Genomic DNA, 27,969 nt, shown 5'->3' on the forward strand with positions numbered 1-27,969 from the left:
ATCCTGGCCTTCTCGACAATGATCCCAAAATATCCAAATGTTCTGGAACATTCTAGAATGTTGTCTTTTACTTTTGCTAAAGCAGGGGTGGCATCGTGTCTTTAGGCTGAAGCACCTGCTGCCACTTATGTGCAGTTATCATCTGGAGCGGCCTTTGTCACTGACCAGTATGCATGCTATGGATTTATGTTTTCCAGTAGAATGTATTTCTCAAATATTCTGGAGCTCGAGGGCAGGGTTTCAGTCTGATGTGAGCGTATTTAAATTCTCAACAGTAGCTGTAGCCTCCATCTTAGAGACAGATAAAAAGGTAGACATCTCCTGAGGAATGACACCCTAGCTGACTCCTGTCATCCACACACATGCAAAAACATGAACATTTCTCGTGAACACACACAATAAAGAAGTAAAACAATGCAAAGTAGGTGAGCTTGCTCGCCCTTTTCTTGCAGTGCTGAGATGGCTTTGGGCATGTCAAGCCCCTCACAAACACTCCACTGAAGGAATCCAGTTCCTGTGACAAGACTCACACCCCGCAGTCAGGTTCAGCACCCAGCAGATGAAAATCTTTGCATTTAACCCCCCTCCCCAAGCCACCCAAATAGACACCCAGCCTGTCCTCAGATCCCCATGGAGTCACTGCTTCACTCTAGAGGTCTGCGTGGATGAGGAGTGGCTGTGACTTCCTGTTTCTTCCCTTCTCGCATTGCTGTCCCTTGAGCTCTTCCTGACACAGCTATGCTCACCTGGAGAACTTCATCATGTCTAGTGCTGCTGTGTGACTACATGCGTAGCAGTCTACCTGACGATGGTCTTTGCGATGTTTTCAGTCTGTGGCAGTTCATTTGTGTGTGTGCTTTGGTTGAGGCAAACAAACACCAGGCATTGGTGGTGCTCACCTTTAATCCTAGACTTGGGAGGCAGAGGCAGGTGGGTTCCTGTGAGCTCAAGGCCAGCCTGGTCTACAGAGCAAGTTTCAGGATAGGCTTCAAAGCTACAGAGAAACCCTGTCTCAAAAAACAAAAAACAAAAAAAAAACAAAAAAAAAAAAAAAAACAAAAAAAAAAAAAGCCCTGAGGCCCTGGGAAGATTTCTTAGTGGATAAAGGAACTTACCACCAAGCCCGAATCTGACTGATCCCTCCAGCCTACATGGTAGAAAAGGAGAGCTGACTCACACAGTTGCTGTCTGTCTGTCTGTCTACCTACCTACCTACTATATTACGGAGTGGGGGCACATGTCACAGTGTGTGTGCACGCACACACAGGACCACCTGCGCCACCCACTCCTGCTCTCTTTTCTGGAGAGAAGCTGCATGGCCCAGGCTGGCCTGAGGTTGCACTTCTGCCTCCACCTCCAGAGTGCTGGACGGTGAGTTGTGCCACCACAAGCAGCTTAAACATCCTGTAAAACAAAACAAGAAAAAGACGAAGGAAGAAAATGAGTGGGTAGAGATTTAGTGGTTAAGCACTGGCTGCTCTTGCATAGGATCCAGGTCCAGCTCCTAGCACCCACATGGTGGCTTACACCCATGTGTGACCTTTGCACTGGCTGGCCCTCTACCATGTGATCCTGAAGCCACCGAGGCATCCAGAGCCTGCTGACCTGAGAGTGGGGTGACACACAGGCAGGGTCCCCAGGCGTGCTTTCTTGTGTTCTCTAGGCTGTGGTTGTGTGTCTGACATGTGGGCTGAATCTGGGTGAGTGTGAAGTGTGCACACATATGGACACCATTGATTGGGGCAACATGTGTGGAGGGCGTGCAAGCTACGGGCCTCTCTGCCAGTGGGTACAGCACAGCTGGAACCAAGGTTCTCAGAACTGACCTTGGATGGACAGGGGTGCATCCCCAGAGCACATAAATACATTCAGTGTTTGCAAAGCAATGGCAGGTGCCTGTCAGTTTGCACAGTATCATGCCCTGGGTATTTTACACAATGTCTGAGCACCTACTATGTTCCATTGCATTTGATCATATTGTGCTTTGTTGGTTTGAGCCACACGTAGCCCAGGCTAGCCTTGAATTTGCTGTGTAGGTAGGCTGATCCTGAACTCCTGATCTCACTTCCTCACTCCGAGTAGTGGGGCGGCAGGAGTGAACCCCACGTTTGCTAGTGTTTGCTTTCCTAGCTGACAGGCTGACCTGGAACTCCCTGTGTTGACAGGGCCTGTGCCTCTGCCTGCTGGGCACTGTGGTTAAAGGCCTCCCCGCCCAGCTTATGCTTGGAGTTTCATAATGGGTTGTCAGTTCAGACGACTAAGGAATAAATGGGCAAAGGGCTTAAGGGTCCTGGTAGTCTACATCCCCCATGGGCTTGTAGTGGGTTGAAGTGCTCTGAAATCTCTTTTTAAGATGATTCTGTGCTCCACAGAGCCCTAAACAGGAACAGAGGGGAGAGAAGAAAGGAAGACAGCCAGGTGCAGTGCATGCCTCAGCAGGATGAGACAGGAGGGTTCAGTTGCAGGCCAGCCTGGGAGACAGCTGTTCCTGAGTTATGGAAGTATAAATTCTTGTGGCAGAGGCCAGTGTGAGTCTCTGTGAGCAGGGAGATGGGGCAATGGGAGCTGGGGTATGAACAGCAGAAACAGGAAAAGAAATGAGCATTGGAGAGTGACGTTGGGGCCCAAGGATGGAGGTTCTGAGTATCCATATACTGAGACAGTTGGAGCATAGGATTGAAAGTCAGAGGGATAGGTTCAGGTTGGGAAAGGGATAGGTTCAGGGCAAGGTCTTGGTGAAACTCAGGGTCATTGGTACCCTCTCTCATGAGGGTGTGCAGTCTGAACCTTGCTGGCTCCATTCTTCATGACGGGACGCACACCTTCTAGGCCACGGTCGGCCTCTCATAACAAGCCCCCCCATCCCGCCCCTTCTTGCATTCTCCAGACCCTCCCCCTCATTATGATTAGCCCCGCCTCCTGCAACCCGACCAAGTTCTGATCCCTTTTATTCTTGGCCCCACCCAGGCCCGCCCTCTCCGTCGACGCCTCTTTCCTCCCAAACCAGACATACCCCTCAGTAGTGTCAGTTCATCTCCACTCACAAGACTCCATTTTTCCTTTTGTCCTGGCGCGACCTATGCCCCACCCCTCCTATGACCACGCCTCTCTCAGACCTCCTCCAGGGGCAGCTCCAATCCTCCACTCCCCTGGTCCAGCATAGATCTACCTACCCCAGGCACGCCTTTCAGGCCACCCTCATCTTCCTGGCTATGTTGGGAAGTAACATGGCCCCATTTTCTGCATAGGCCATCCAACCTTTCCTTCCCCAGACCAAGCCCCGCCCCAGCCAAATTCAGGCCTCGCCCCAAAGAGCCCTTCCTCCCACAGGTCCTGTCTGATACAGGCCTCTTCCAGTCAGGCCCAGCCCTCTTCAAGTCATGCCCTGTCTGGACCACCTTTCTCGCACCCTGGCCCCTCAGTGATCTCAGGCCACGCCTTCTTCAGCCCTCACCCCCTCAAACCCTTCACTCCTCGGGCCCACCTTGAGGCCCTGCCCGAGGTTCTCATTGCCCCGTCCCCGTTCTTAAGCTCCACCTCTCTCAGAGGCTCCGCCCCCAATCCCCGCCCACCGTCTCAGGTCCCGCCCCACAGACTTCTTAGGCCCTGCCAATTGCTCGCCTCTGACTCCTCCCCCACTCTTCAGGCCACGCCCCTGACCCACAAGCTCCGCCCTAGGCACCGCCCACCCACCGAGTCCCTCCCTCGACCTTAGCAGGCCCCGCCCGCTGCCCGGGCCTCGGTCTCCGGGTCGGCGCACGGCCCTCTGGGTCGGGTGCGCGGTGGAAGATGGCGGAGTCCGGCGGCGCCAGTGGCTCCGGCCAGAGCCCTGAGCGCTCGAGCAGGTGAGTCCCGCGCCTCCATGGGCGCGCACCTCTTGGCCGGGGCGGCGTTGTCCTGGGCCCGCCAGGGCGTGAGCGTCCCGGGATCCCGGCTGCCACGGTCCTGAGCAAGCGCACGCGCCTTAAAGCAAGCTGAGGCCGAGCTTCCTGTGGGCTGCGGAGCCGGAGGCTGGAGGGGGCCTGGGAAGGTAATATGGGAGGCTGTGCAAGGACCCCCGGACCTGGCAGGGGTCCCCTGAAACCACCTGGCGACCTCCACTGGTCCTGATGGACAGGGAGCCGTCTAGGGGCCTGGCAGGGAATAAGAGGCCTGGGTATATCTGGAGGGGGACATTGAGGCCAGTCACCTGGGAGCCTGGGAATGCCTGGGGAGACACTGAGGTCACTAGGAGACCTCAACAGGTCCTGATTGGCAGAGAACTGTCTAGGAACTTGGTAGGTGGACAAGGCTTGGGCATGTTGGAGGGGACATTTAAGGCTGCCTTTGGGGCCTCAGTAGGTCCTGATGGCCGGGAAGTTCCAGGGGTTGTGAGAGATGGGAGTGTGTTTGAAGAGTTTGAGCACTGTGAGAGAGGCGAAAGGGTCTTGAGTGCATAAAATCTTTCTTTGAGACCTCTTCCACATTGGGTTCAAATTCCCCTCACCTCAGGCTAAAGGATTGTTTGTTTGTTCTTTGGTTTTTCGAGACGGGGTTTCTCTGTGGCTTTGGAGCCTGTCCTGGGACTAGCTCTGTAGACCAGGCTGGTCTCGAACTCACAGAGATCCGCCTGCCTCTGCCTCCCGAGTGCTGGGATTAAAGGCGTGCGCCACCATCGCCCGGCTAGGCTAAAGGATTGGATTAGAGGTCTTGCCCTCAGATACAGGGGCCAAATTCAATCCTTTGGTCCAATGGGGTTACCTTTTTTCCCTGGTCAAATCCTGAGGTGGGTTCAGAATTCTCTCTCTCTCTCTCTCTCTCTCTCTCTCTCTCTCTCTCTCTCTCTCTCTCTCTCTCTCTCGTTGTTCCTGTAGCTTTAGAGCCTGTTCTGGAACTCACTTTGTAGACCAGGCTGGTTTTGAACTCACAGAGATCCACCTACCTCTGCCTTCCACATGCTGGAATTAAAGGCATGCGCTGCCACTGCCCAGCAAGAATTTCTTTCTTTCTTTTTGTTTTGTTTTTCGAGACAGGGTTTCTCTGTGGCTTTGGAGCCTGTCCTGGAACTAGCTCATGTAGACCAGGCTGGCCTCGAACTCACAGAGATCCATCTGTCTCTGCCTCTGGAGTCCTGGGATTAAAGGCGGGAACTCACCCTGTAGACCAGGCTAGCCTCCAACTCACAGGGACCTACCTGTCTCTGCCTTCTGAGTGCTGGGATTAAAGGCGCGTGCCACCACCATCCAGTTCCCACACCCGTTTTTGAGACAGTGTTTTTCATTGTGTAGCACTGCTGGCCTTGAACTAGCAAACTTATCTGCTGTAGTACACTGCCTGCATTTATATTCATTTGTGAATTGATCTGGAATCTGAAGGAAAGAGCATCTGACTTAGGAGTTTTCTTAGGAGTACTCACTGCCTACATTTTCACACTGACCAGAGCGATGAACTATCCTTGTGAGGCCAAGAAGGAAATTCAGGCTATCACTGGCTTGTGAGTGTAGGAGCCAGGAGCGCTGGTCCGTCTGAACATGGATGTAGGAGCTAGGAGCGCTGGTCCATGTGAACATGGATATAAAGTTGGTCCTCACGTGAGGGCTCTGGGCAGGGAAAGGCCTGGTGGTCTGTGGACATGAGTCCACATTGTGACCAGAGGGTTACTGCTACCAAGAGGAGGTGCTAATTGGCACCTGGGGGCTCCGATGTGGGCTCAGAGCACAGCCAGGGACTGCACAGGAGCCGAGGACACATGCACCCAGAAGAGTGACAGCTGCTGGGGACTGGAGGCCTGCAGTGGGGTGCATGGGGACACTGGGGTAAGAGGGGGCAGCTAATCAGATCACAGGGGCCAACTTTTTAAAAGATTTATTTTTATAGTTCATGCATGTGTATCTGTGTGTGTGTGTGTGTGTCTGAGAGTACATCCAGGTGGATCCAGAAGATTGGGCCTGATGAGGAGCTGTGTCTGTGAGCTGCCTGTTGTGGGTGCTGGGAACCGAACTTGGGTCTCCTGGACCTTCACTGCTAAGCTGGTTCCAGCCCCAGGTTTCTCTTGTTGCTGTTTGCGTCAGGTCTTCATTGGCCGACGTTTACTGCTTAGCGCTGGCTGGCTTTGAACAGGCGCACACCTCACTTAGCCCACTTCCCTCCTTTCAGTTATTCTTCAGTAGTTATTATTTTGAGATTTATTTATTTTATGTGTGTGAGAGTTTTGCCTGTATTTATGTCTGTGCACCATGGGCATGCCTGGTGTCACTAGAGGCCAGAAGAGGGCACTGGATCTCCTGGAACTAGAGTTATGTATGGTTGTGAACCACCATGTTGTGGCTGGGACTTGAACCTGGACCCTCTGCTTGAGCACTTGGTTTCAGTGAGCCATCTCTCCAGCCTCTTTCTTTATTCTTCTTAAATGAGCAGTTTATGTTTTTCAAAGTGAGTAGCTTATTGGCTTTATTTTATTAAAGTGTGCATCCAACCCCAAAATCCATGTTTGTTTATTATTTTTAGTAACTTTAAGTCTGTTTTTTTTTTTTAATTGCTTTTTGGTTTGGGTTTTTTTTTTTTTTTTTTNCCTGCAACAATTGCTAACTGCTTTAGTAACTTTGGGAAGGGGCTTTGTGGATATTCTTTTTTTTTTTTTTTGTTTATTGGTTTTGGTTTTGGATTTTCGAGACAGGGTTTCTCTGTGGTTTTTGGAGCCTGTCCTGGAACTAGCTCTTGTAGACACCAGGCTGGTCTCCAACTCACAGAGATCCGCCTGCCTCTGCCTCCCAAGTGCTGGGATTAAAGGTGTGCGCCACCACCGCCTGGCTTTGCTTTTTGTTTTTTTGAGACAGGGTTTCAGGCTGTTCTGGAACTCGCTTTGTAGACCAGTGAGGTGTGATTTCTACTAGTTGGTCTTAATAGAAATCCAGAGGCAGATATTAGGGGTGAAAACTGAAAGATCAGAGAAGCAGAGCAGCCAGCCACTATTTCTTGCTGCTACAAAATCCTCAGACTGAATGAGGTATCCTATCTCAAGTCCTCAGACTGAATGCCCTCTCTACGAAACCTCAGACCGTATCCTGAGCTCCTGTCTCCTCCTGCCTTATAGTCCCCTTCCCCCTAGCCGTATCACTCCTGTCTCTACCTCCTTAGTGCTGGGATTAAAGGTGTGAGCCACCACTTGGCTCTGTTTCTCTTTTAGACTAATTTAATCACTTGTAGCCTAAGGTAGCCTTGAACTCGTGGAGATCCATCTGCCTTTATCTCCTGAGTATTGGGATTGAAGGTGTAGTAGGCCACCACTGTCTGGCCTCTGTGGCCAACTAGTGTGGCTACTCCGCACTCTGATCTTCAGGCAAACTATTTGCTAAAGTACAAACAAAATATCAGCACAAACTGACCACGAACTCATAGAGATCAGCCTCTTCTGCCTCCTGAGTGCTGGGCCATCTCTGTGGCCTGGACTGAAAAATGTTTTCATTAGGACGTGTTAATTATGAGTAATGGACATCATGATGATGTGTGGAATGGGTCACATTTGCCTGCTCTCCCATCCTGTCCCCTTCCACCCTTGCATTTTATTAGGTTGTTTACAGGACCGTGGGTCCCTTCCTGGCATCTACACCACTGATGAAAATGTCACTCCTTCCTCCCTCGGCCACCTTTGCTGGGTATCAGTCCTCAGCAGAGGTGGAGCCTCATGAGCCTGGAGTCTGTGCTGACCATGACAGCCGCTATGAGTCTGAGTACCACAGCCCTGGCTCATAGATGGGTACTTTGCCTGCATGCGTGTCTATGCATTACATGAGGTATCCTATCTCAAGTCCTCAGACTGCATGCAGTGCCCTTCGAGATCATAAAAGGGCGTCAGACTCTGAAACTGGAGCTGTGACCATGTGGCAACTGGGAAGCAAACCCAGGTCCTCTGGAAGAGCAGACAGGGTTGTGATCTACTGGGCCTTCTCTCCAGCTCTGGCTCTTAGATTGTTTCCATCTTGTCCATGATGTTCCCAGGCCTTGGAAAGATCATATAGATGTCCCATCTAGAGCCGAGAACTCCACGTTTCTTATTCTCAGTGCTGCCTACTGCGGGGAGAAGCTGCTCTAGGCAAAGCTTACAGCCTCCCTAGTCTGAAACACAAACAGCAGTGGGTAGCTTGCAGTGGGCCTGGCGTGTCAAGCCCATTTAACAGCATAACCGTGCTTCCCTTCCCACATGTATGATCTCTCCAGACAAGTCTTCTTTTTTTTAAGTTTTATTTATTTATTACATATACAATGTTCTGCCTGAATGTATGTCTGCATGCTAGAAGAAGGCATCAGATCTTATTATAGATGGTTGTGAGCCACCATGTGGGTGCTGGGGATTGAACTCAGGACCTCTGGAAGAGCAGCTAGTGCTCTTAACCTCTGAGCCACCTCTCCAGCCCCTCCAGACAAGTCTTTTGATGGAGTTCCCAGTTCTAGATATGTCAAGGGAGAAAGCAGATGCCCATGGGGGCGCAGCTAAAACTGTTGGTGGCAGTTCTCTCAGGTTGTCAGACTTGGCATCATTTCTTGGTTTGTTTGTGTATTTGTAGTATATGTGTGTGCCAGGTCAGAGGTCAGTGTCAAGTGTCCTCCTTTATCCCCTTACCTCTTTGGTGATTGTCTGGAGAGGGTTCGTTTTGTTTCAGACAGAGTCTGTCCCTGAGTCTGGGCTTGCCTAATGGGATCACTGTCTTCTTCCCCAGTGCTGTAGTTACAGGCATGCAGCTCTGTGCCTGGCTGGTTTTTCTGTGTTTTTAATATGGGCACTGGCCATCTAAACTTGTGCTTGTGTGGCAGGCATTTTTCTGACTGAGCCACCTTCAACCCCTCAGCTTTTGTTTTGTTTCAGTTTTTTTTCAGGCAGTGTGGTGTAGCTCAGGCTGCCCTCACTCTGGATATGTAACTGAGGCTGACTTTGAATTCCTTATCCCCTTGCCCCCATCTCTGTGGTTTTGGGATGACAGGTATATGCCACCAAACTTACCTAGGTTTTTATCTTTTGAGGTAAAACTTGTGTAACATAAAGTCTACCCTTCTCAGTAGACAGTGGCGTTTAGCGCATCCATAGAGAGATATCCCTTCCCCAGCCTGGCAGCCCTGCTTCCTCTCTTTGGAATTACCTGTCTGGACATTACACACTGATGGATTGTGTGAGGTGACAAAATTCCTACGCTCTCCTTGCCCTCTGTCCTCCCCTCCTCTCCCTTCCTCTCTCTCCTCTCCCTCCTCTTTTTCCTTTCTTTCCTCCATCCCTTCCTCCTCCATCTCCCTTAGCAGGGACTTGCTGTGTACCCCAGAACTGTCATCTGTTTGCTTCTATTTCTAGTCTTGAGGTTTTTGTTTGTTTGTTTCATGATCAAATAATATTCTAGCATGTGGCTGGTCACCGTTTCACGATCAAACGATATTCCAGTATGTGGCTGGTCACTTTTTCATGATCAAATGATACTCCAGTATGTGGCTGGTCACTGTTTCATGATCAAATGATACTCCAGTATGTGGCTGGTCACTGTTTCATGATCAAATGATACTCCAGTATGTGGCTGGTCACCGTTTTATTTGTATTGTCATCGCCTGGTGGACTTTGCTCATTTTTGTGTTGGTTGTCATTGTTTCTAACTGTCTCAGCTGAAAGTGGTACTGTCATGACACGTGTAATTTTAACATTTGGGAAGGTTGGTTACTTCCCAAATGTTAAAATATGTAGCCAGTCTGTGCTACATAGTGAATTTCAGGCTTGCCTGAACTCAGAGAGAGACACAAAAGGGAAGGGCAGGGAAATGTACCCGAGGGACTGCTCAGTGGTAGAGGGCATGCTTAGGATGCAGCAAGCCCAGGTTTTATACTGAGTAGCAAAACCAGAAGTAAACTAAACTAAGCTAACACCCGGAGTCTAGTAATTCATAAGTAAAGATGTTTGTCTGGCTCCATTCTGCGAGAGCTGGAGACAGCGTCTGCTCTGCTCTGTAGGGCTGTCTTGCAGTGTCTACCCACAGCATCGTTAGGGCAGGGCAGGGCAGGGCAGGGGAGCTGTGGGGACACTGTGCCAGACTCTGCCCGATACGCATTCCTTTTTAGAAGCTGGCCTGCCGTGGAAGCACCATTGAGAACACTTTGGTCTCAGTGGGAATAGTCCACTTCCTGCTCCCAGCTGTGGCTGCAGGCTTTTCAGTCTTGGGGGATTGGAGCCTTTCATTGTAGACCAGTAGGGTGGTGCCATGCCAATGGGACTATGTGCACAGTAGAGGGGTTCTGTGCAGAGTGATGGGACAGTGTTCATGTGGCACCTAGTGACTGGTGTGATTGGTGATTGTCCTCTCTCAGAGGGCCTTGTGGGTGGTCAGTGTCTGCTATGGGCAACTGTTTTCAGCCTGGCCACGTCCCTCCATGGAATCAGGTTTTTCTGGGGAGACAGTTTGAAGTCCCCAGGAACAGGGACACTGGCCTTGACTATGTCACCGTCTCTGGAACAGCTCTGCACCCTGTCAAGCCATGACCTCACCTGCCTAAGAAGGCTGATGTCAGCTGGCTGTGTTGGGGGTGACATCTGTGTTCCCTACCATGTCATGTTGACGCAGCTCAGGGCCTTGTACCCATACCTACCCCTTCCATTATGTAACTTGTCTGTTGTGACTTCTCTCTTGACTGCGGGAGGACAGCCTTGCTTCCCTTTCCTTGTCTCTCGGGAGCAACAAACCGTTCTGTTGCCTAGTGGAGTCTGTCATAATGTCTGAGTTGAAGCCCAGTGGACAGCACGGCCACCAAGCTGGTGGCGAGCAGAGAGGAGGCCAAAGCCTGGCCCAGGAAACAAAGAGTACTTGTTTTGAGAGACCTCCTTCCAGGTTGAGTCTCAGCCAGCCCCTCCTCGAGGGAACTGAGGTCTGAGCCACCAGGGCTGTAATGACACGGATGTCACATGGCCATGAGAACTCTGCCACTTGGCCTCTGGCCTCATTTGGAGGACAGGAACATGGGAAGTGGTAGCCAGAATGCTTGTCATGGCTCAGTGAACCAGGCTTCTCTAAATGTTCTCTATGTCCCCACCAAGGCCAAGCCATCTAAGGAGGCTGGTTCTTCCCAATGCTAGGGAGACTCTGAGTCACTGTGGCCCCCACAGAGGGATAGCAGGCAAGGCATTGCCACTTTAGAAGCCAATACCTTTGGCCCTTTGGGGCCATGCAGACATGGGAGGGACTAGGGTTGTCCACTCATAGGACATGCTGCCCATCCTGTCATCCTGCCTGCTGCTTCTCCACAGGCTCCTTGAGTGCCTGGGCATCATTCACCATGTTGTAGTCAGGTGGACCAGGAGTGAGGACCACCTGGGAGCACAGCCATCGTGTCCTGTGGGCTGGACTGGCTGGCCTTTGTGGCCATCACAGGGTAGGAGCTGTGCTGTAGACAGCCACACAGGACACATGCAGCTTGGACTGTGGCGGGCTGGGAGCACCAGGAATAACCTCCTTGTCATTGGCATGGTTACTGGAAAGATTGGCTTGAGGTTTTTTATTTTGCTTTTTTTTTTTCTTTTTAAAAGAAGGTCTCAATATGTAGCCCTGATTGTCCTGGAACTCTCCATGTAGACCAAACTGACCTCAAACTCAGAGATCCACCTGCTTCCCAAGTGCTGGGAGTAAAGGTGTGTACTACTATGCCTGGCCTGAGAAAGATTTTGTTAGTGGGGCCAGTGCCCTGTTGGCATGAAGCCCTGACAGTTTGCTGGCCCCTTCTTTACCTGGGTCATTTTTTTTCACCAGAGCATAGGGATAGGGGAGCCCTGGGACTGTGGAGCCCTGAGGTAGGGATGGGTGACATTGGGAAACTCCTCTCAGCACAGATTGCTTCTCAGTTTAACTGACGCCTAACCCGCTAAGGGTATCCCTGGGTATCTCTGACCTCCTGTGTAGACCTCCTGTAGACCAGGTGTAAGCAGCAGAGAAAGACAGTCAGAGCAGTGCCCACTCAGATCCTGCTGTTTTTGAAGGCCTCTGGGCCTGGGACAGAGTAGGCTTGGGAGCCACTAATGTGTGGCACTGGGCACTAATGCACTGAGCAGGGTGTGGGCCATAGGCTCTCAGGTTTCCACAAAGCCGGGGGCTGGGAGTTGGAAGATGAAGATGTGCCTTCAGGGTGTGTGGGAGGCTGAGACTCTGACCTGGAGCAAGCTGTGCCATCTCCAATGGTCTCATAGACAGAGGTGGCTTGGGGCCTGGGCTCATAATCTCGGCTTTTCCAGAAAGGCCCCTGGGCTCTCTCTGCTCAGTGAACTTGGGGAGGGGGAGACTTCTTCCAGCTCTAAGACTGCCATTCCATGCAAAAGAAGTTAGCAGCTACCCTAGGGAGAGCCCCAGCCATTGAGTCTTCGCTGCCCACCGCCCTGCCCAAGCCCTTGGCCTGGTTATAAATTATCATCTCTAACTTGGGCCAGAAGAACCTTTCTAGGATCACACGCTTGCCTGGTGCCGCTGAGCCTCCCAGCTTCTCACAGCAGAGCCTCTTCCTGCCCTTAGCTGCTGATGGCCTCTGTATCCCTAAACTGCCCAGTCATGTTTTATATCTTCTAGGGCATGTGCACCTGCAGCCAGGACCTTGGCAGTGTGTCAGTGGGCCGAGAGGCATCATACTTTATTTGGAAATAGGGTCTAGGGAATCAACAGGGAGAGCAGCCCTGCACAGCCTTCTCTTAGCTGGAAGTGAAGGCAGCCGAGCAGTCCAGCTGCCTGCAGTGGAGGTGGGGGCCTTAGAGTCCCCAGGCGGAGGACCCCCCTGCTCTGGTAGCTGCTGTGCAGCTGTGCAGACTGGCTCTCTTAACACTTGTTAACCCTGGACTGGCCCTTTCTGCACCGCCCTTCCCGGCACTGCTTCCCGTGTCCTGTGCATCCCCATTCATGCTCAGCTGCTTAGGTCTGGGCGTCCACTGTGTCCAGGAGCAGCCAGAGCTTTAACTTCTCCTGCAGGGTAAGTACTTTTGGAATTGAACTCTCTCAGCCTGCAGGGTGCGACCTTCCAGCTTTTAAAGGGCCTAGTGGAGGTGGGGGGTTCACTCAAGGATGAGGCTGAAGATGTTTTCTGACACCACAGCCATGAAATTCCACAGGGGTCAAAGCCAGGAACCGGGCGGGGTGTCTGGCCTGGATATCCGGAGCCTGCTCTCCAAGGGACGGGAGAATTTGAGCCCAGCTTGAAAGCAGAGAGCAAGAGCGGAGATGTGGAATCTCCTGGAATCTTTCATTACCCCGATGGTCAGAACTGGGCTGGGTGGGGTAGCTGTCAGGTGACAGGCATCCAAAGAGCCACTAAGGCCCTCAAGCAGCCTCTCCACCCACCTCAGCAGCCGCTGTGTGCTGCATTGTGGGAAAACTGCTGGTCACGCTCTGCCTCCTGTCTGTATCCCTCTTCACGTGCCAGTGTCCCCATGTGTGTGGTAGATGATGTCCCTGGTCCACAGGAATCACTGCATAGATTCTACTCCTTGTTCATCGCTTTCAACACTCCGGGAGGACGTGGGTCAGTGTTGCCAGCCTGTCGGGATTTATGCAGCTTCTTGGTGACCTGAGTGGAGCAAGCTGTCCTGGCAAAGCTGCTGCCCACTTGCCGTCAGCTTGGCCTCCTAGCATAGACAAGAGGACACTGGTGCTGGCTGATTGCAGCCTACTTCAAGATTCAGTAAGACAGAGGAATCTAGTAGACAGCGATGGAACAAGGCACCTGACAGGACCTGTCCCAAGGCGACCCTCTTGGTCAACAGGACGGCTCAGCACTCGGTGGGCCTTGCTGTTGTGCACTGCCCAGGATCGTCACATGCATGCCGTGGCACATGTGTGTGCACAAACACACACACACCCTTGAGGAATCTCAGAGAAACTGTGTTCCCTCTGCGACCCCTCCAACCTGGCAACTCTGCAGGGGAAAGAGAACTTCCTTCTGGAAGTACCTAAGAAGTCCCAGGTAATGCCAGGCAGTGGTGGCATGCACCTTTAATCCTAGCACTCAGGAAGCAGAGGCAGGCTGATCTCTGAGTTCAAGGCCAGCCTGGTCTGCAGAACAGAGTTCCGGGACATCCAGGGCTACAGTGACACCTTGTCTTGGGGCAAAAAAGAAAGGAAGGAGGAATCCAGCCATCCTAGGAAGGTTCTGATTGGCTCAGGTGGACCACTCCCTCATCTCATCAATCACAGTGGTCAGGGTTCCAGGACACTTTTGTTGGCCAGTCAAGGAGTGAGTCTACCTGATCCTCCTGGGCAGAGGATAGTGGGCTGGGGTCCCCACCACAGGAAAGTGTGTAGGAGAGGAGGTTGAGTGGGAAAGAGCTGATTTAGACATCTATCTGCAAAATGGAGATATTGGCTGCTGAATTGTAGCCAGGTCCTGGGCTGAGCTGCCAGGCTGGTTCTGGCCTGAGTGGCCTGGTGCCTCATCTCTGCTGCCAAGGGCAACCAGCTTGTTGCTGTCTTCCACCCCAGATGGGGTAGTGGGAGAGGGTTCCAGAGACTGGCCCTTGGCAAGGCACTTCTCTGAACTATGAGGGGCGCGAAGACTGACTACATCTGGAGATGGAGTAGCAGGGCTCACTGTAAGCAGCTGTGGGTAGGGGAGCTGACCACCTGCTAATATGTGAGGGTGTTAAGGCCATGCTTAGAAACGGGTACACAGACCTTCCAACCCACCCACCCACCCATCTGCCTTGCCACCCACTGTCCAAGGGGCTAACATTGCTCAGCTCCTTCACTGTGGGGTGGACATCAGCCAGGCTAGGAGCAGACAGATGAAGTTCTGCAGGGAGCAGGTGATTGGCAGGCTCTTCCCTTGTCTGCAGAGGCCTCCATTCCTCATGAGGTGATGGAGTGCCTAGTGGGGGTCCATTGCATTTCTCCCTCTGGGGTGAAGTTGGGTGCTCTGCCCCCTCTGGCTCCGGAGCTTTGCCCCAACTCAACCTGGCTGTGGGGAGTGGGCCAGCTCTGGAACCTGGAACCTCCCAGCAGCATCTCAGTGACTTTCTGCACCTGCCTGTCAGGCTGTGGGAGCTAGGACCTGAACTGTTCCCGGACCGCGAGTGAGCCAGTCAGGACTGCACGTCCCACTCCGCCTCCCGAGTGTGTGTCCCTGTGTGGAGGGCATTCTTATGGTGACACCAAGTATTGTGATCCAGCTGTGGGTCCAGATAACAAGCTGTGGACAGAGGACTTGACACTCAGGAAGATGGAAGGCCAATACCGCATATCCTCCTCGGGCCGTTTTGTAGAGCATAACCCCTCCTTGCTGAGTTTGGCAAATGTGGGGCATGTCCTCCCTCTGGCACTCCATTCCTGGAGTCCCTGCCCCACTTGTTTCCCAGGAGGCAGGGGCTCTGGCTCGCCCTGCCATGTGGCTGAACTGGCGCTGGGCAGGGCCACTAGGAACAGCACCCTTCACTCCCAGAAGTCCTTGGGGTCTGGTGCTGGTTCTTCAAGGAAGTGCCTCCCAGTCCAGGACACACTCCCGCCTTGCCTGAGCCCTTGCAGTCCTCAGGCGCAGCCCAGACACAATCTTTAGCGGGAAAGATGCTTGGTGAGCCTGACGTCCCCATGTTCAGCTGGCCTTTTAAGGGACTTCTGCTCGCCCCTTCCAAGTTCTGGCTTTCTTTTCTCATATGCCATCCTGGAGCAAGCCTACCCCCTCTGCCCCACTAGAGGTGAGCCCAAAAGAAAAGGGCTGCCACTGCAGGAGGAGGGAGCAGGCTGTGGGCCGGGAGCCATGGCGTCCCAGGGGAGGACTTGCTGGCATGAGTGAGAGTGGGGGCCACTGGCTTGCGTGTCTGATGCCAGAGCACAGTGAGTTGATCCTGTAGCTGGAACATTGGGTAGCTATGGCAGCAGGATGGGGTGGGTGTGCTGGACCCCACAGAGCTCTACACCCTCTGTCTTGTTAGTCGGGGCCAGAGCCACTGGAATGTTGGTGACAGAATGCTGTGTGGACAGGAAGATGAGGTACTGAAAACTAGGAGACGTCTGTATACCTCAATTTCCATTCATTCATTCGTTTATTTGAGCCAGGGTTTCTCTGTAGCCTTGGTTGTCCTGGAATGCACTCTGTAGACCAAGCTGGTCTTGAACTCAGAGATCTGTCTTTTTGTGTCTCCTGAGTGCTGGGATTAAAGGCGAGTGCCACCGCTGCCCAGCAGTTTCCCTTTTTTTAAAGGAAGGACATTTGCTAGCTCATGGGATTACAGGGCCCTGAGGAAGCCTAGCACCAGCTCTGTGCAAAGGTCTGAGGATGGCTGAACAGGGCGAGAGGTTCCACGTAACCTGAACCCAGGCTCCCCTCATTCAAGATTCTGATGTCCCCAGTGCTAACACGCCACTGTGTTCATCCCTGCCCATCCAGGTTCTCCGGGGATGGTCTTGAAGATGCTCCAGGGCCCTGTTGCTGGTTTGTGGTGGCCAGGCTGACATTACACTGTTTCCTGAAGCTCTGTCCCCCACTCATGTTTGGAAGACCAAGGGCGGGGCAGCAGTGTGCGGCCGGCGCATGAGCCAGCCAGCCGTGTCTGCTCCAGTGAGCCACATGGACAATAAAAGTGAAATTGGCTTTGAAAGTAGAAGTGGCCGGGCTGGGGGAGCAGGGACCGGCGTCAGAACAGGGTGTGTGAGGCGGCGGGCTGCACTCTGCGGGGGTGGGAACGGATTTTACTAAACCCCAAAGAAATGTTTCCATGAAATTCCTTTTTGTTCTTGACTGTTTCTGGATGTTCTGAGAATGATTCTGGGGTTTGGAAAGCTGGTCTCAGGGACAAGCTCAAGGCCATGTCCCCTGACAGCTTCCAGCTCTCAGTGCTCTTGGAGGTTCCAGTCACTAGGGTGGCTTGCCACAGTTGGTGTGGCAGGGCTTGTGGTCACTTCCTCTAGCTGCCTGCTCTGACTCACTATCCCTAGAACAGGATTGGAGGTGAGAACCCTTGCAGAGTAGGGTTCCCATACCTGGGTCCCCAAACAGGTAGTTTCCTCAGGGCCATGCACCTATTCAGGGCTGTGCACACTCTGGATGGCCTGGGTGTGAGCCTGTGTGCAGCACAGGCTTGCACTCTGCCTGGGTGCCTTCGGCAGTCAGTAGTGGAGGGAACATGGAGGCAGGGGGATGGCAGGATGGCTGGGGCTGGGCCAGGCCTGAGATGGAATGTGAGGCTACTCTGAGGCCAAATCTAGGCTGAGGTGCAGCCAGGGTGGGTGGTAAGTGGCCTCTAGAGACTGTCCGGTCCAGGGTTGCTGACGCACTGGCTCTGATGACTCATGGGTCGACTACCATGACTCGAGTGGCTGTCTGGAGATTCAGAGTGGCTCAGGGGGCCCCACCATGTGGCTGCCCACTGTCTAGAATTGTTCTGAGTAATGGGTCGTCCCTCCTCCCAGAGCTGGCCCTGGTGCTGGCAGAGGTGACATTAGTCATCCCTGCTCTGGCTGAGCTATACTTTTGTGCACGATGAGGGCTGGGAGCACCACAGGGCAGCTCAGCCAGGAGGGACATAGTAGTCACGGCAGGGACTTGCTAATGCCTGCGGACCAGCTGCAGAGACCAGAAGACCAGAGGTGCCACTAGCCATGTCTGCTGCCTCTGCTTTTGAGGTTCATGCCCATCCATTTCCTCGGGGGACCTAGACTCTGATCACCTCTCTGGGTTCCCATTTAAAACAAATTAATTACATAAATTTTCTCCTCCTACCTCTGTGTGTGCATGTGCACACCTTACATTGTGTGCTTGCAGAAGTCAGAGGACAGTCTGTGGGGTCATCTCTGTCCTATGAGCCTAGGGACTGTTAGCTTGTCAGGGTTGGTGGCAAGCAATGTCACCTGCGGAGTCATCTCAACTCTGGGTCCCACCTTTGTTTTCAAGAAAGGTGACAACAGAGGACTCAGGAGAGGAGGCAGTGGGCCTTCCTTCCCCACCCAGGCCATTCTCACCAGTGAGAATATGGGCTGGCTCACACCAGCTATGCCCTGAGCACCTTCCCGCCCTATGCCTATATCCTCAAGGCAGGCAACCAACCACCTTTGAAGAGGAATAGGTCCACGTTACACACACAGGCTCTAGGCTTCCCATTTTTAAAAAACCTTTTATCTAATTTTTTTTTTTTTTTTTCGAGACAGGGTTTTTCTGTGTAACAGCTCTAGCTGTTTTGGAACTCACTGTGTAGATCGGGCTACTCACAGAGATCCACCTGCCTCTGCCTTCCAAGTGCTGGGATTAAAAGCGTGCACTACAACCACCTGGCTCTTTTATAAAATAAGTTATCTTTGATAATTTGATAATGTTGTGATCTTGTGCACCCCCCAATTTTCCCATCCCCTCCCGCCTTATGTGTATGCACATTTGCGTCTAGTTACTGGAGCCCGCTGGTGAGCTGTTGGCCCCAGTGGTTCCTGAGTGCAGTCACCATGCTATCCCGGGGACAGCCCTTCAGTTCTCCCATCCTCTGCTCTCACATGTTCTCTGCCCCATCCCCTTCCAATGTTCCCTAAGTCTAGAGAGTGTGGAGTGTCGATGTCCTGTCTATGGCTGAGCACCCAGTTTCTTGTTCTCTGTACTTTGACCGAGCCTCTGCATTAACTGCTGCCCAGCTTTGTGGCCATGGCCGAGCAGTGCTAATCTCAGAGCAGAGACAGAAGCCATTCTGAAGGCGGTGACAGCATGTCTGTTTACCAGGACGACTGTGGTAGTCCCTGCCTGTGTTGCCAGTCAAGGCTGTGCTCAGTCCTGTGACTATTATGCCCCTAGTGCACGGTCCAGCCCTGGGCGAGAAGGATGTCGACACTTTGGGCACTCCTGCCTTGTTAGTCCTCACTAAGTGCACGGTGACAGCTGCACAAACCGCATGCAGATTTCACTAGGTGTGGTGTCGCGTGGAGATGACGAAAAGTAGGTTAGGGGTTCCACATAGATGCATCATGACGTAGGAACGTAAGTATGTGAGTTTTGTTGTCCGTGGGGTTGCAGGTTCCATTTGTTTCATTTGTCACAGGTTCCAAGTGACATCCCTTTGTAGGTGGGAAGACTTAGTGTGGCCCTGTTTAGGCCTGAGCTCCTGCTGGCACCCAGTGCCCTCTCAGGGCTCTACTTCCTTTCCTGTTAGCCCTCGGCTCCCAACCTCTGCTTCATCCTTTATTTGCTCATTCATTTATTTTTTAATTTTTAAAAATTTCTTTATTTATTATTTATTCAGTGTTCGGTCTGCAGGCCTGAAGAGGGAACCAGATCAAATTACAGATGACTGTGAGCCACCATGTGGCTGCTGGGGATTGAACTCAGGACCTCTGGAAGAGCGGTCAGTGCTCTTAACCTCGGAGCCATCTCTCCGGCCCCACTTATTCATTTATTTATTGATGGATATATATGTGTTTGGCATGCCTGAAAGTCAGTGTACATGTGTTCAGTGCCTGTGAAGTCCAGAGGAGGGTGTCAGATCCCCAGGAACTGGAGTTACAGATGGTTGTGAACCTCTGTGTGGTGCTGGGAACTGAACCTGTGTCTTCTGCAAGAGCACCAGCCATCGCTGTTAGCCACTGAGCAATCCCTCCAACCCCTGCATTTTAAACTTTTATTTATGTATATAATATGTGTGTGTGAGTGCATGCCACATGTATATAGGTACCCGTGGAGGCAAAAAGAAAGCACAGGATCCCCTTGGACTGGAGCTACAGGTGCTTGGTTATGAGCCAGTTAGGATGAGTGTTGAGACTTGACCTTGGGTTTGCCAGACTTGCAAGTACTCAAGCGTTGAGCTATCTCTCCAGCCACAAGCACCTTTCATCAGAATGCAGGCTTTGTATTAATTTCATGACACTTTTTACATATGGAGAATCACAGTAGCCCAGTGTCCAAAGGACACACGCTCCAATCAGTGCAGCACACCTGGTGCACAGTCTTCTGTCCCCTCTCCTTGAACTAAGAAAGTCCTTACATTACTGTAGAAGTCTTTGCCATTGGCTTTTTGTCTGTCCCCCCCAGGGGCTGTGGGCTGTGGGTTGTGGAGCTGCATGGTGACTCCAGAGGACCTTGCTCCCTTGAGAGCTCAGGAAAACTGAGCCAGTATGTCAGAGAGGGCTTGTGCCACATACTTTATATGCTCACTGATCTTCTAAGAAATTATTAGTAGCCGGGTGGTGGTGGCACACTTTAATCCTGCACTCAGGAGGCAGAGGCAGAGACAGGCAGATCTCTGAGAATCAGAGGCCAACCTGGTCTACAGAGCAAGTTCCAGGACAGCCAGGGCTACCCAGAGAACCCCCGTCTCTAGCCCCCCCTCCAAAAAACCTATTATTGCACTTATCCATGTTTGGGGACTGGGCATGTACCATAGTGACTGTGGAGGTCAGAGACACCCTGTGGGCGCCAGCTCTCCTGCCACTCTGTGAGCTCAGGGACAGAACTCGGGTCCTCAGGCCACAGCACCTTTACCTGCTGCACCACCTGTCCTTTGATTCTAGCGCCCTGCCAGCGGGACAATAGCTACACTGTGGCCCCCAGGGGACATCTGCCCCTCCCAGACCATTTATCTGGGGTGTGCACGTGTCTGTTTCCCCTTGCTCTTCCTAAAGCCTGTGAACTCACAAGTCAGGTCACGTGTGTGCACGGTGCAGGGTGAGAAGAGGACTGGTAACCTCTGGGTGTGGCCTGCTCCAGCCCACGCACACAGGTGCCCCGGGAGGGCTAATACGCTGCTACTGGTGACCCTCAAGGCTACATTTCATAGCTGATGGGCTTCAGCCTGCAGCTGTGGGTGACTCTGGGGACCATAGTGGAAGATGGCATGTGTACCAGCCCTCAACATACAGAGCCAGGGTCCCTGCAGCTGGGACACTCTGGTGTCTTATTGTTTTTTACGTTTATTTGGGGGAAATGAGTACCTGTGTGTGGAGGTCAGAGGGCAACCTCATGAATCTGACCTCAATATCTTGTGGCTTCCAAGGGTCGAGCTTGACGCCGTCACCCACTGAGCCATCATAGCCTTTTATTCCATTTTATGAGACAGGGTCTTACTCAGCTCAGGATGGTCTTGAACTTGTAGCAATCCTCCTGCCTCAGAACCCCATGGGCATGGAAGACAGGAGAGTATTTTAACTACCCACCCCCCAGGAGGGAGGCTGCACAGGGACACCTCCCCACAGTGAATCTGAGCCTGGCTATCGGTCTGTGGCTTCTGCCCTGACCCAGGCCTACACTGCACTGCATCGGATAGGCTCAGGCAAGCCACGGGCTCTCAGGGGCTCTGCAGACACAGACCCCAGCCCCAGCAGCCTCCTCACAGCTCTGAGCTGGGGCAGGAAGCTGGGCCTCTGTGCTTTGCTGACCTTTGGCATTGTTGCACACTGTACATGTCCACTGAGTGTCTCAGTTTCCCCAGACCTTGCAGGCTCCTGAGGGATGTGGTCAGTCCTAAGCATCCCAGGTCTTACTGGGGGTTCGTGAACCAGAGAGTGGGGCTCAGACTGCCACATTAGCCTGGTCAGAATGCTGTTACTATTGAAGAAGACAGTGGTGAGTGCAGAGATTGGCACCTTCTACCTGGCCCAGGAGACCCACACAGCAAGCCAAGGTCTCTGTTCTACCTGGACCCCTTCCCTCCCCAAGATTTTGGCATTAAGTGCTGATCCTGGGCTTTCCTGCCATCCTAAGGACTCATGACTTCCTCCCCAGGGCAGCCTGTACCTCTCCGTAGCACAGGCCTTATCAACCGTGGCAGTGCCCAGCCCTACCCACCAAATTGGGTAGCTGGCAGGGATAATGGGGTCAGGTGCCCTGTGCAGCTGGAATAGCATCCAGCTCTGAAAGCTCCGTATTTGGGGGCTGGTGGGTGGGGGTCCTTCCCTCATTTCTTGGAAAGCCCAGTGCCCCACATTCCTGGCCCAAGAATTGAAGGGCAGGTCCTAAAGGGCTGGTAATCCTGAGAGAGGGGTAGCACTCTCAGAGGGAGAGCAAGCTCAGCAGGGGGAGGGTGGAGGGTGACTGGTCCTGTGGGGATGTGGCTTGGGGAGGCTTGATGGAGGCTCTCAGCAGCACTGCCCCCTCCTGTGCTCCGAGGGGGGTGTTATGTACAGAGCTTCAGCAAAGAGTATCCAAAGGGAACAACAGAGGCTGGTGGAGGCTGGACAGGGAGTGAATTGAGTCAGGGAAATGAGGACAGATGGGCATGAGGATATGCTTGTCTTTTGACTTTCCTTGTTTCGTTTTAGACAGTCTTTCTGTGAAGCCCTGACTGTCCTGGAACTCACTCTGTAGACCAGGCTGGCCTTGAACTCACAGAGATCCTCCTGCCTCTGCCTCCCATTGCATTCCACCTATTTGTGTTTATGAAATAGGTTCTCACACAGCCCAGGCTGCCATAAAGCTCACTCTGTAGCTGAAGATGACCTTCAGCTTCTGATCCGCCCCCCCCCCTCCACTTCCAGAGTGCTGAAGGAAGTGTTCAGCCATGCCCTCAGCCACGCCCACAGCCCCTCACTGGGGATTCTAGGCAGGGGCTCCACCCCTCAGCCTTGCCTTAGGAGCAACCTGTTTTCAGGTAGGCAGTCTCACATTGTTTCCCAAATGACACAGGTTTGATCTCTGCCTGGTTTTGAGGCTTTTTTATTACCCCACAAGGAGACCCTTGTGTGTTTAATGGTGTCTTTCCCTTCAACTTCCTGTGCTGGCTAGCCTGCATCCTCCCATGTGGGACTCTGTTCCGACTGCTTCTGTCCCTAGGTACTACAGTTTCACGTGTGCTCCATGTCCTTGTGTGTGTCTCTGAGCCATGCCTCCTCTGCTGTCCTTGCAGCCTGGCTGACAGGAGTGGGGCCCTCAAGTGCACCTTCTCTGCAGCTGGCCACAGCACCGGCCTGCTTCAGGGCCTGGCCGCCCTCCGTGCACAGGGCCAACTGCTCGATGTGGTCCTCACTGTCAACAGCGAAGCCTTCCATGCACACAAGGTGGTCCTGGCAGCCTGCAGTGACTACTTTAGGTAAGCCTGGCCCTGGGGACTTGAATTCACACTTCTGCCTCCTATGCGGGGACCTATGTGGCAACCACCGCCTTGTTTTAAAGATAGTGTTTTACTTTGTAGCTTGAATTAGCCTCAAAAGCACAGTACCCTTTCCCATCTCTGGTGTTGAGGTGACCAGTGTGCCAGCACACCTGACCTCTGCTTTTTTATTTTTCAGCCCTGGTGCATGCTGGGTAAGCACTCTGACATCAAACTAAACCCTTAGGTCCCCTCTCTTTTTTTAAGTCTTTGTTTCAATTTCGTGTGTGGTGAGTGCACACGTGCTCCACGATGAGCGTGTGCGTGCGTGTGTGATGAGTGCACACGTACTCCATGGTGAGCGTGTGAGTGTGTGGTGAGTGCACATGTGCTCCATGGTGAGCATGGGTGTGTGTGGTGAGTGCACACGTGCTCCACGGTGAGTGTGTGTGTGGTGAGTGCACGTGTGCTCCACATGTGCACATGGAGGATGGAGGACATCTTGCAGGCATCAGTTCTTTCCTTGTATGCATCCTGGGGTTCCAACTCAAGTGTCAGTTTAGCAGCCAGTACCTTAACCCCTGAGCAATCCTACAGGCTTGCACACCTCCCCCATCTCTCTTCTCTGGAGATTGATCTCATGTAGCCCAGGCTAGCCTCACACAGTGTAACCTAAGTTGCCCCTGAACTCCTGATACTGCTTCCACATCGTCGTGTACGCAGCAGGGGTGAAGTCGTAATGAACCCCTTGCTGCCCGAGGGACTGGCCGGACATGGGAGCTGGGAATCCATGTGGAGGCTCTCTGAGCCCTAGAGCTATCCTCAAGCCTCACTGGCCTGCACTGGCACACAGATGTCTACTGTCCCCTGTGCTGGGACTGTGGCTGGTTACAGGGCGCCTTGCCAGCAGGGGTGGCAGCAGGAATAGCTGTGACCCCCATTCTAAGAGGGCCAGGTCTTCCAGGTCCACTGCCACCCAGGTGTATATTGGGCTGCATGTCCCTCTAGGCCCAGCGGCTCTCCCTGGGACTCAGCGAGGCCATTCTGGGGATCTGCTGCAGGCAAGCCAACTGGGGCATCGATGCTATTTTTACTGTGGATTTGGGGGCGGGTGGGCGGCCCAGCCAGCCATGCCTTTTAAAGGCACCCCCGCTCTGGCAGTGTAGCCCGCGAGGCCTTAAAAGGCAAAACTCTATCCTGTCGTCTGGTCTGGCCTCTTTTCTCACTGAAGTGTCCAAGGACTGGTGGGGACTCTTGAGGGCCAGGCCGAGGTCGGGTCTGGGAGCTGTTCCTCGTGGCTGCAGGAGGGCCCTGGGTGCTGACCCACAGAACGGTGCCATTAGGTGGCATCCCCTCCATGGCACCCACGGCCTCCCTCCTGGTGTGACCTGAGCTGGGCTGCATGAAGCTCACTGTGGGTTGACATCATCTTTGATGAGAGAGCTATCAGGAAAGCCTGCCACAGTTGTGAGGGCTGCTCTGAAGTGACAGGAATGACAGATCTGCTTCCTGCTGGGAGCTGAGACTTGACCCCAGGCCTTCCCAGAGCCCGCGTGTATGAGTCTGCTTCGTCTTACCAGCTGCTGCCTGACTCCAGAGACCCTGATAGAGGTCTCACGCAGGCTGGGGACTGAGCTGACTCTGGTCAGATCTCCAGAGCTTTCCCTGAAGACAGCAGTAATGGACAGAGTAATGCCCTTGGGACCTAGAACGGGGGAACGGGAAGTTATCTTGCCTGCAGGGAGTCAGTGAAGAGACCCCGGATTCTTGTAGTGGTGGAAAGAACAGGCTGGCACTGTCTCTGGAACTCACGGGCAACAAGTAGCTGCAGATCTGCAACTGGTGTCTCTTCAAGAGACCCACTGGCCGGCCTTGGGGGTTGGGGGGCCCTTGCAGAGGTGCCAGCAGTAATGGCTGGCTTCCCTGCTGCTACGCAGGGTGGATGAGGGCAGAACATAGCTTGGGTGCACTGCCAGCCCTGCTCACAGGTGTGTTGCCACCTTCAGGGCCATGTTCACCGGTGGCATGCGCGAGGCCAGCCAGGCGATCATCCAGCTGCACGGTGTGTCTGCACGAGGCCTGCGCCACATCATTGACTTCGCCTACAGTGCGGAGGTGACGTTGGACCTGGACTGCGTGCAGGATGTGCTGGGCGCCGCTGTGTTCCTGCAGATGCTGCCGGTGGTGGAGCTGTGCGAGGACTTTCTGAAAGCCGCCATGAGTGTGGAGACATGCCTGCACATTGGACAGATGGCTACCACCTTCAGCCTGGCATCGCTGCGAGAGTCGGTGGATGCCTTCACGTTCCGCCACTTCCTGCAGATTGCCGCTGAGGAGGACTTCCTGCGCCTGCCACTCGAGCGCCTTGTCTTTTTCCTGCAAAGCAACCGGCTGCAGAGCTGCACCGAGATCGACCTGTTCCGCGCTGCTGTGCGCTGGCTGCAGCATGATCCCGCCCGCCGTGCCCGTGCCAGCCTCGTGCTGCGCCATGTGCGCTTCCCGCTCATGCAGCCGGCTGAGCTGGTGGACAGCGTGCAGACGCTCGACGTCATGCTGGACGATGCCCTGTGTCGCCAATATCTGCTGGAGGCCTTCAGCTACCATGTGTTGCCTTGTCGCCAACATGACATGCAGTCGCCACGAACGGCTGTACGCTCGGATGTAACATCCCTAGTGGCCTTCGGAGGCACACCCTATACCGACAGTGACCGAGCAGTCAGCAGCAAGGTATTTCAGCTGCCTGAGCCTGGGGCCCGCCACTTCCGTGAGCTCACGGAGATGGAGCTAGGCTGCAGCCATGCAGGCGTGGCTGTACTTGATAACTTCGTGTACGTGGCAGGTGGCCAGCACCTGCAGCACCGCAGTGGCGAGGGCGCCGTGGACGCCTGCTACCGCTACGACCCGCAGCGCAATCGCTGGCTGCGGCTGAGGGCGCTGCGTGAGAGCCGCGTGCAGTTCCAGCTCACAGCACTGGGTGGACTGTTGTATGCCACTGGTGGCCGCAATCGCGCAGGCAGCCTGGCTTCTGTGGAGCGCTACTGCCCCCGCCGTGACAGCTGGGACTTTGCTTGCCCGCTCAAGCGTCGCACTTGGGGCCATGCGGGCGCTGCAGCTGCTGGTCGCCTCTACATCTCAGGAGGCTATGGTGTCTCTGCTGAGGACAAGAAAGCGGTACAATGCTACGATCCTGCGGCTGATCGTTGGGAGCCCAGGGCACCTATGCATGAGCCTCGCGTGCTGCACGCTATGCTGGGTGCTGCAGGCCGCATCTATGCCCTAGGTGGCCGCATGGACCATGTGGACCACTGCTTCGATGTGCTTGCGGTGGAGTACTACGTGCCCGATACTGACCAGTGGACCAGTGTGGCCCCTATGCGCACCGGGCAGTCGGAGGCCGGCTGCTGCCTACTGGAAAGGAAGATCTACATTGTGGGTGGCTACAATTGGAGGCTGAACAACGTCACAGGCATTGTGCAGGTGTACAACACTGAGACAGACGAGTGGGAGAGAGACCTACACTTCCCTGAGTCCTTCGCAGGCATTGCCTGTGCCGCTGTCCTGCTGCCCCGCGCTGGCCACGGGAGGTAGCTCTGATTCTGGCCTGCCTGTATTCCCCATGAGTGTCGGATCCCCAGCCCTCGGGGCCCCGACTTTTCAGCCCTGAGACAGCAGAGAGATCTGGTCCCAGAGCTATGGGCAACACGTAGCCGATGCCCAGGGTGCATCAATGTGCTGTCCTGTGTGACTCAGCCTCGATTTCCCTCAGTCCTGGCCACACACTCAAAAATAAACTTGTGGACACAAAATACCCAAGTCCCAATGGGAACTGCCCCTCCCTGTGTCCTGGCCGGTTAAAATCCTGGCTGTCCAGTAGGTATAGGCACTGCCACCAAGCCCGATAACCAGAGCTCTGTCCTGGGACCCACAAGGCAGAAAGAGACTGACTTCTTAAAATTTCCCTCTGATCTCCACGTGAGCACAGGGCACACGTATATACACAATCAAAGGAGTGTGATTTAAGACGCTGTAGATAAGCTCTCCTGGTGCCTGGGCAGCACTCAGGACGCTGGAGCCAAAGGGTGCCCCGGAGGCACCGTGACAGGTGGCAGATACAGAGACACATATCTTCACCCCAATCCCCTGACTCTTGTGACATGCACACTCCAGCATCCCCAAGAGGTCCCCTGGTAATTCGGGATGGCAGCATTCTTTGCCTGTGCTGTTCACCTTTTTAAGAAGACCAGTCAAGCGAGTGCAGTGGCCAGCTCCAGTACTCTGGAGGTGGATGGGAGGGTTATTGCAGGGACTATGCCGTCCATGGCCACAGAGAGACCTTGTCTCAGAACAACAAAACCCACAGAAACCACAACAGGAAACACCAAAGCCCAACTTTCAGGTGGGGTGGCCTCTGTCTCCCAGGTGGGGTGGCCCCTGTCTGGTGGGGCGGCCCCTGTTTTCAGGTGGGGTGGCCTTGTCTGTCAGTCAGGTGGGGTGGCCTGTCTGTCAGGTGGGGTGGCTTCATCTGACTACAAGCACAGCTGAGGCTGTGGAGAATGAACGTGCTGTCTCCCATGCTGGGTACAGATGGCCACACTCCAGGAGCCCCACCAGCCCCACCTTGGTGTGTCAGCGTGTTGTGTGCTTTGTCTCTTGTTTAAGAAAGGCAGTCCACTGTCTTCCACAAAAGACTTGTTCTTTGGTGATTTAAAGTGTCTCCCTCTCTACAGACAGATGTTACCTTTGTGCAACCCTCATTGCAAGAGAAATCCACCGGTCCTCTGCTGCAGACTCTGCTGAGCAGTCCTCTCATTTAATAAAAACGACCAGTGCTGAGTTCCCACAGCCTGCCTGCCGGCCTCTCCCACAGAACAGGGAGCTACAGGATACCAGAGCTGGGTGGGCAGCCTGGAGAGGGTGTGTGGGAAGTGGTGAGAGACCTCTTCAGGTAGCTGCCACCCCCAGAAGCCTTTCTCTGTCTTTAGCTATATACCCCAGCTGCAGATGAG

General features: G+C 53.6%; 1 protein-coding gene across 4 annotated transcripts; it reads left to right on the forward strand.

Annotated features, from left to right (window-relative positions):
* Positions 1–3,719: 3,719 nt before the first annotated feature.
* Klhl26 (kelch like family member 26) lies at positions 3,720–27,805 on the forward strand. 4 transcript variants are annotated; one of them, XM_050127742.1, is made up of 4 exons: positions 3,757–3,845; positions 19,187–19,288; positions 22,781–22,963; positions 24,970–27,805. In XM_050127742.1, exons 1-4 carry the CDS (start codon positions 3,790–3,792, stop codon positions 26,549–26,551), a joined length of 1,923 nt encoding a protein of 640 aa, XP_049983699.1. In that variant the 5' UTR covers positions 3,757–3,789; the 3' UTR covers positions 26,552–27,805. The 4 variants fall into 4 exon arrangements, with proteins under 4 accessions (XP_049983701.1, XP_049983700.1, XP_049983702.1 ...); XM_050127743.1 differs by lacking the exon at positions 19,187–19,288 and having other exon boundaries at positions 3,729–3,845; XM_050127745.1 differs by lacking the exon at positions 19,187–19,288 and having other exon boundaries at positions 3,749–3,845; positions 22,708–22,963.
* Positions 27,806–27,969: the final 164 nt, after the last annotated feature.

The sequence above is a fragment of the Alexandromys fortis genome, unplaced genomic scaffold, assembly GCF_014885135.2.
Source record: "Alexandromys fortis isolate MF-2015 unplaced genomic scaffold, M_Fortis_MF-2015_v1.1 scaffold_284, whole genome shotgun sequence".
Classification (NCBI taxonomy): domain Eukaryota; kingdom Metazoa; phylum Chordata; class Mammalia; order Rodentia; family Cricetidae; genus Alexandromys; species Alexandromys fortis.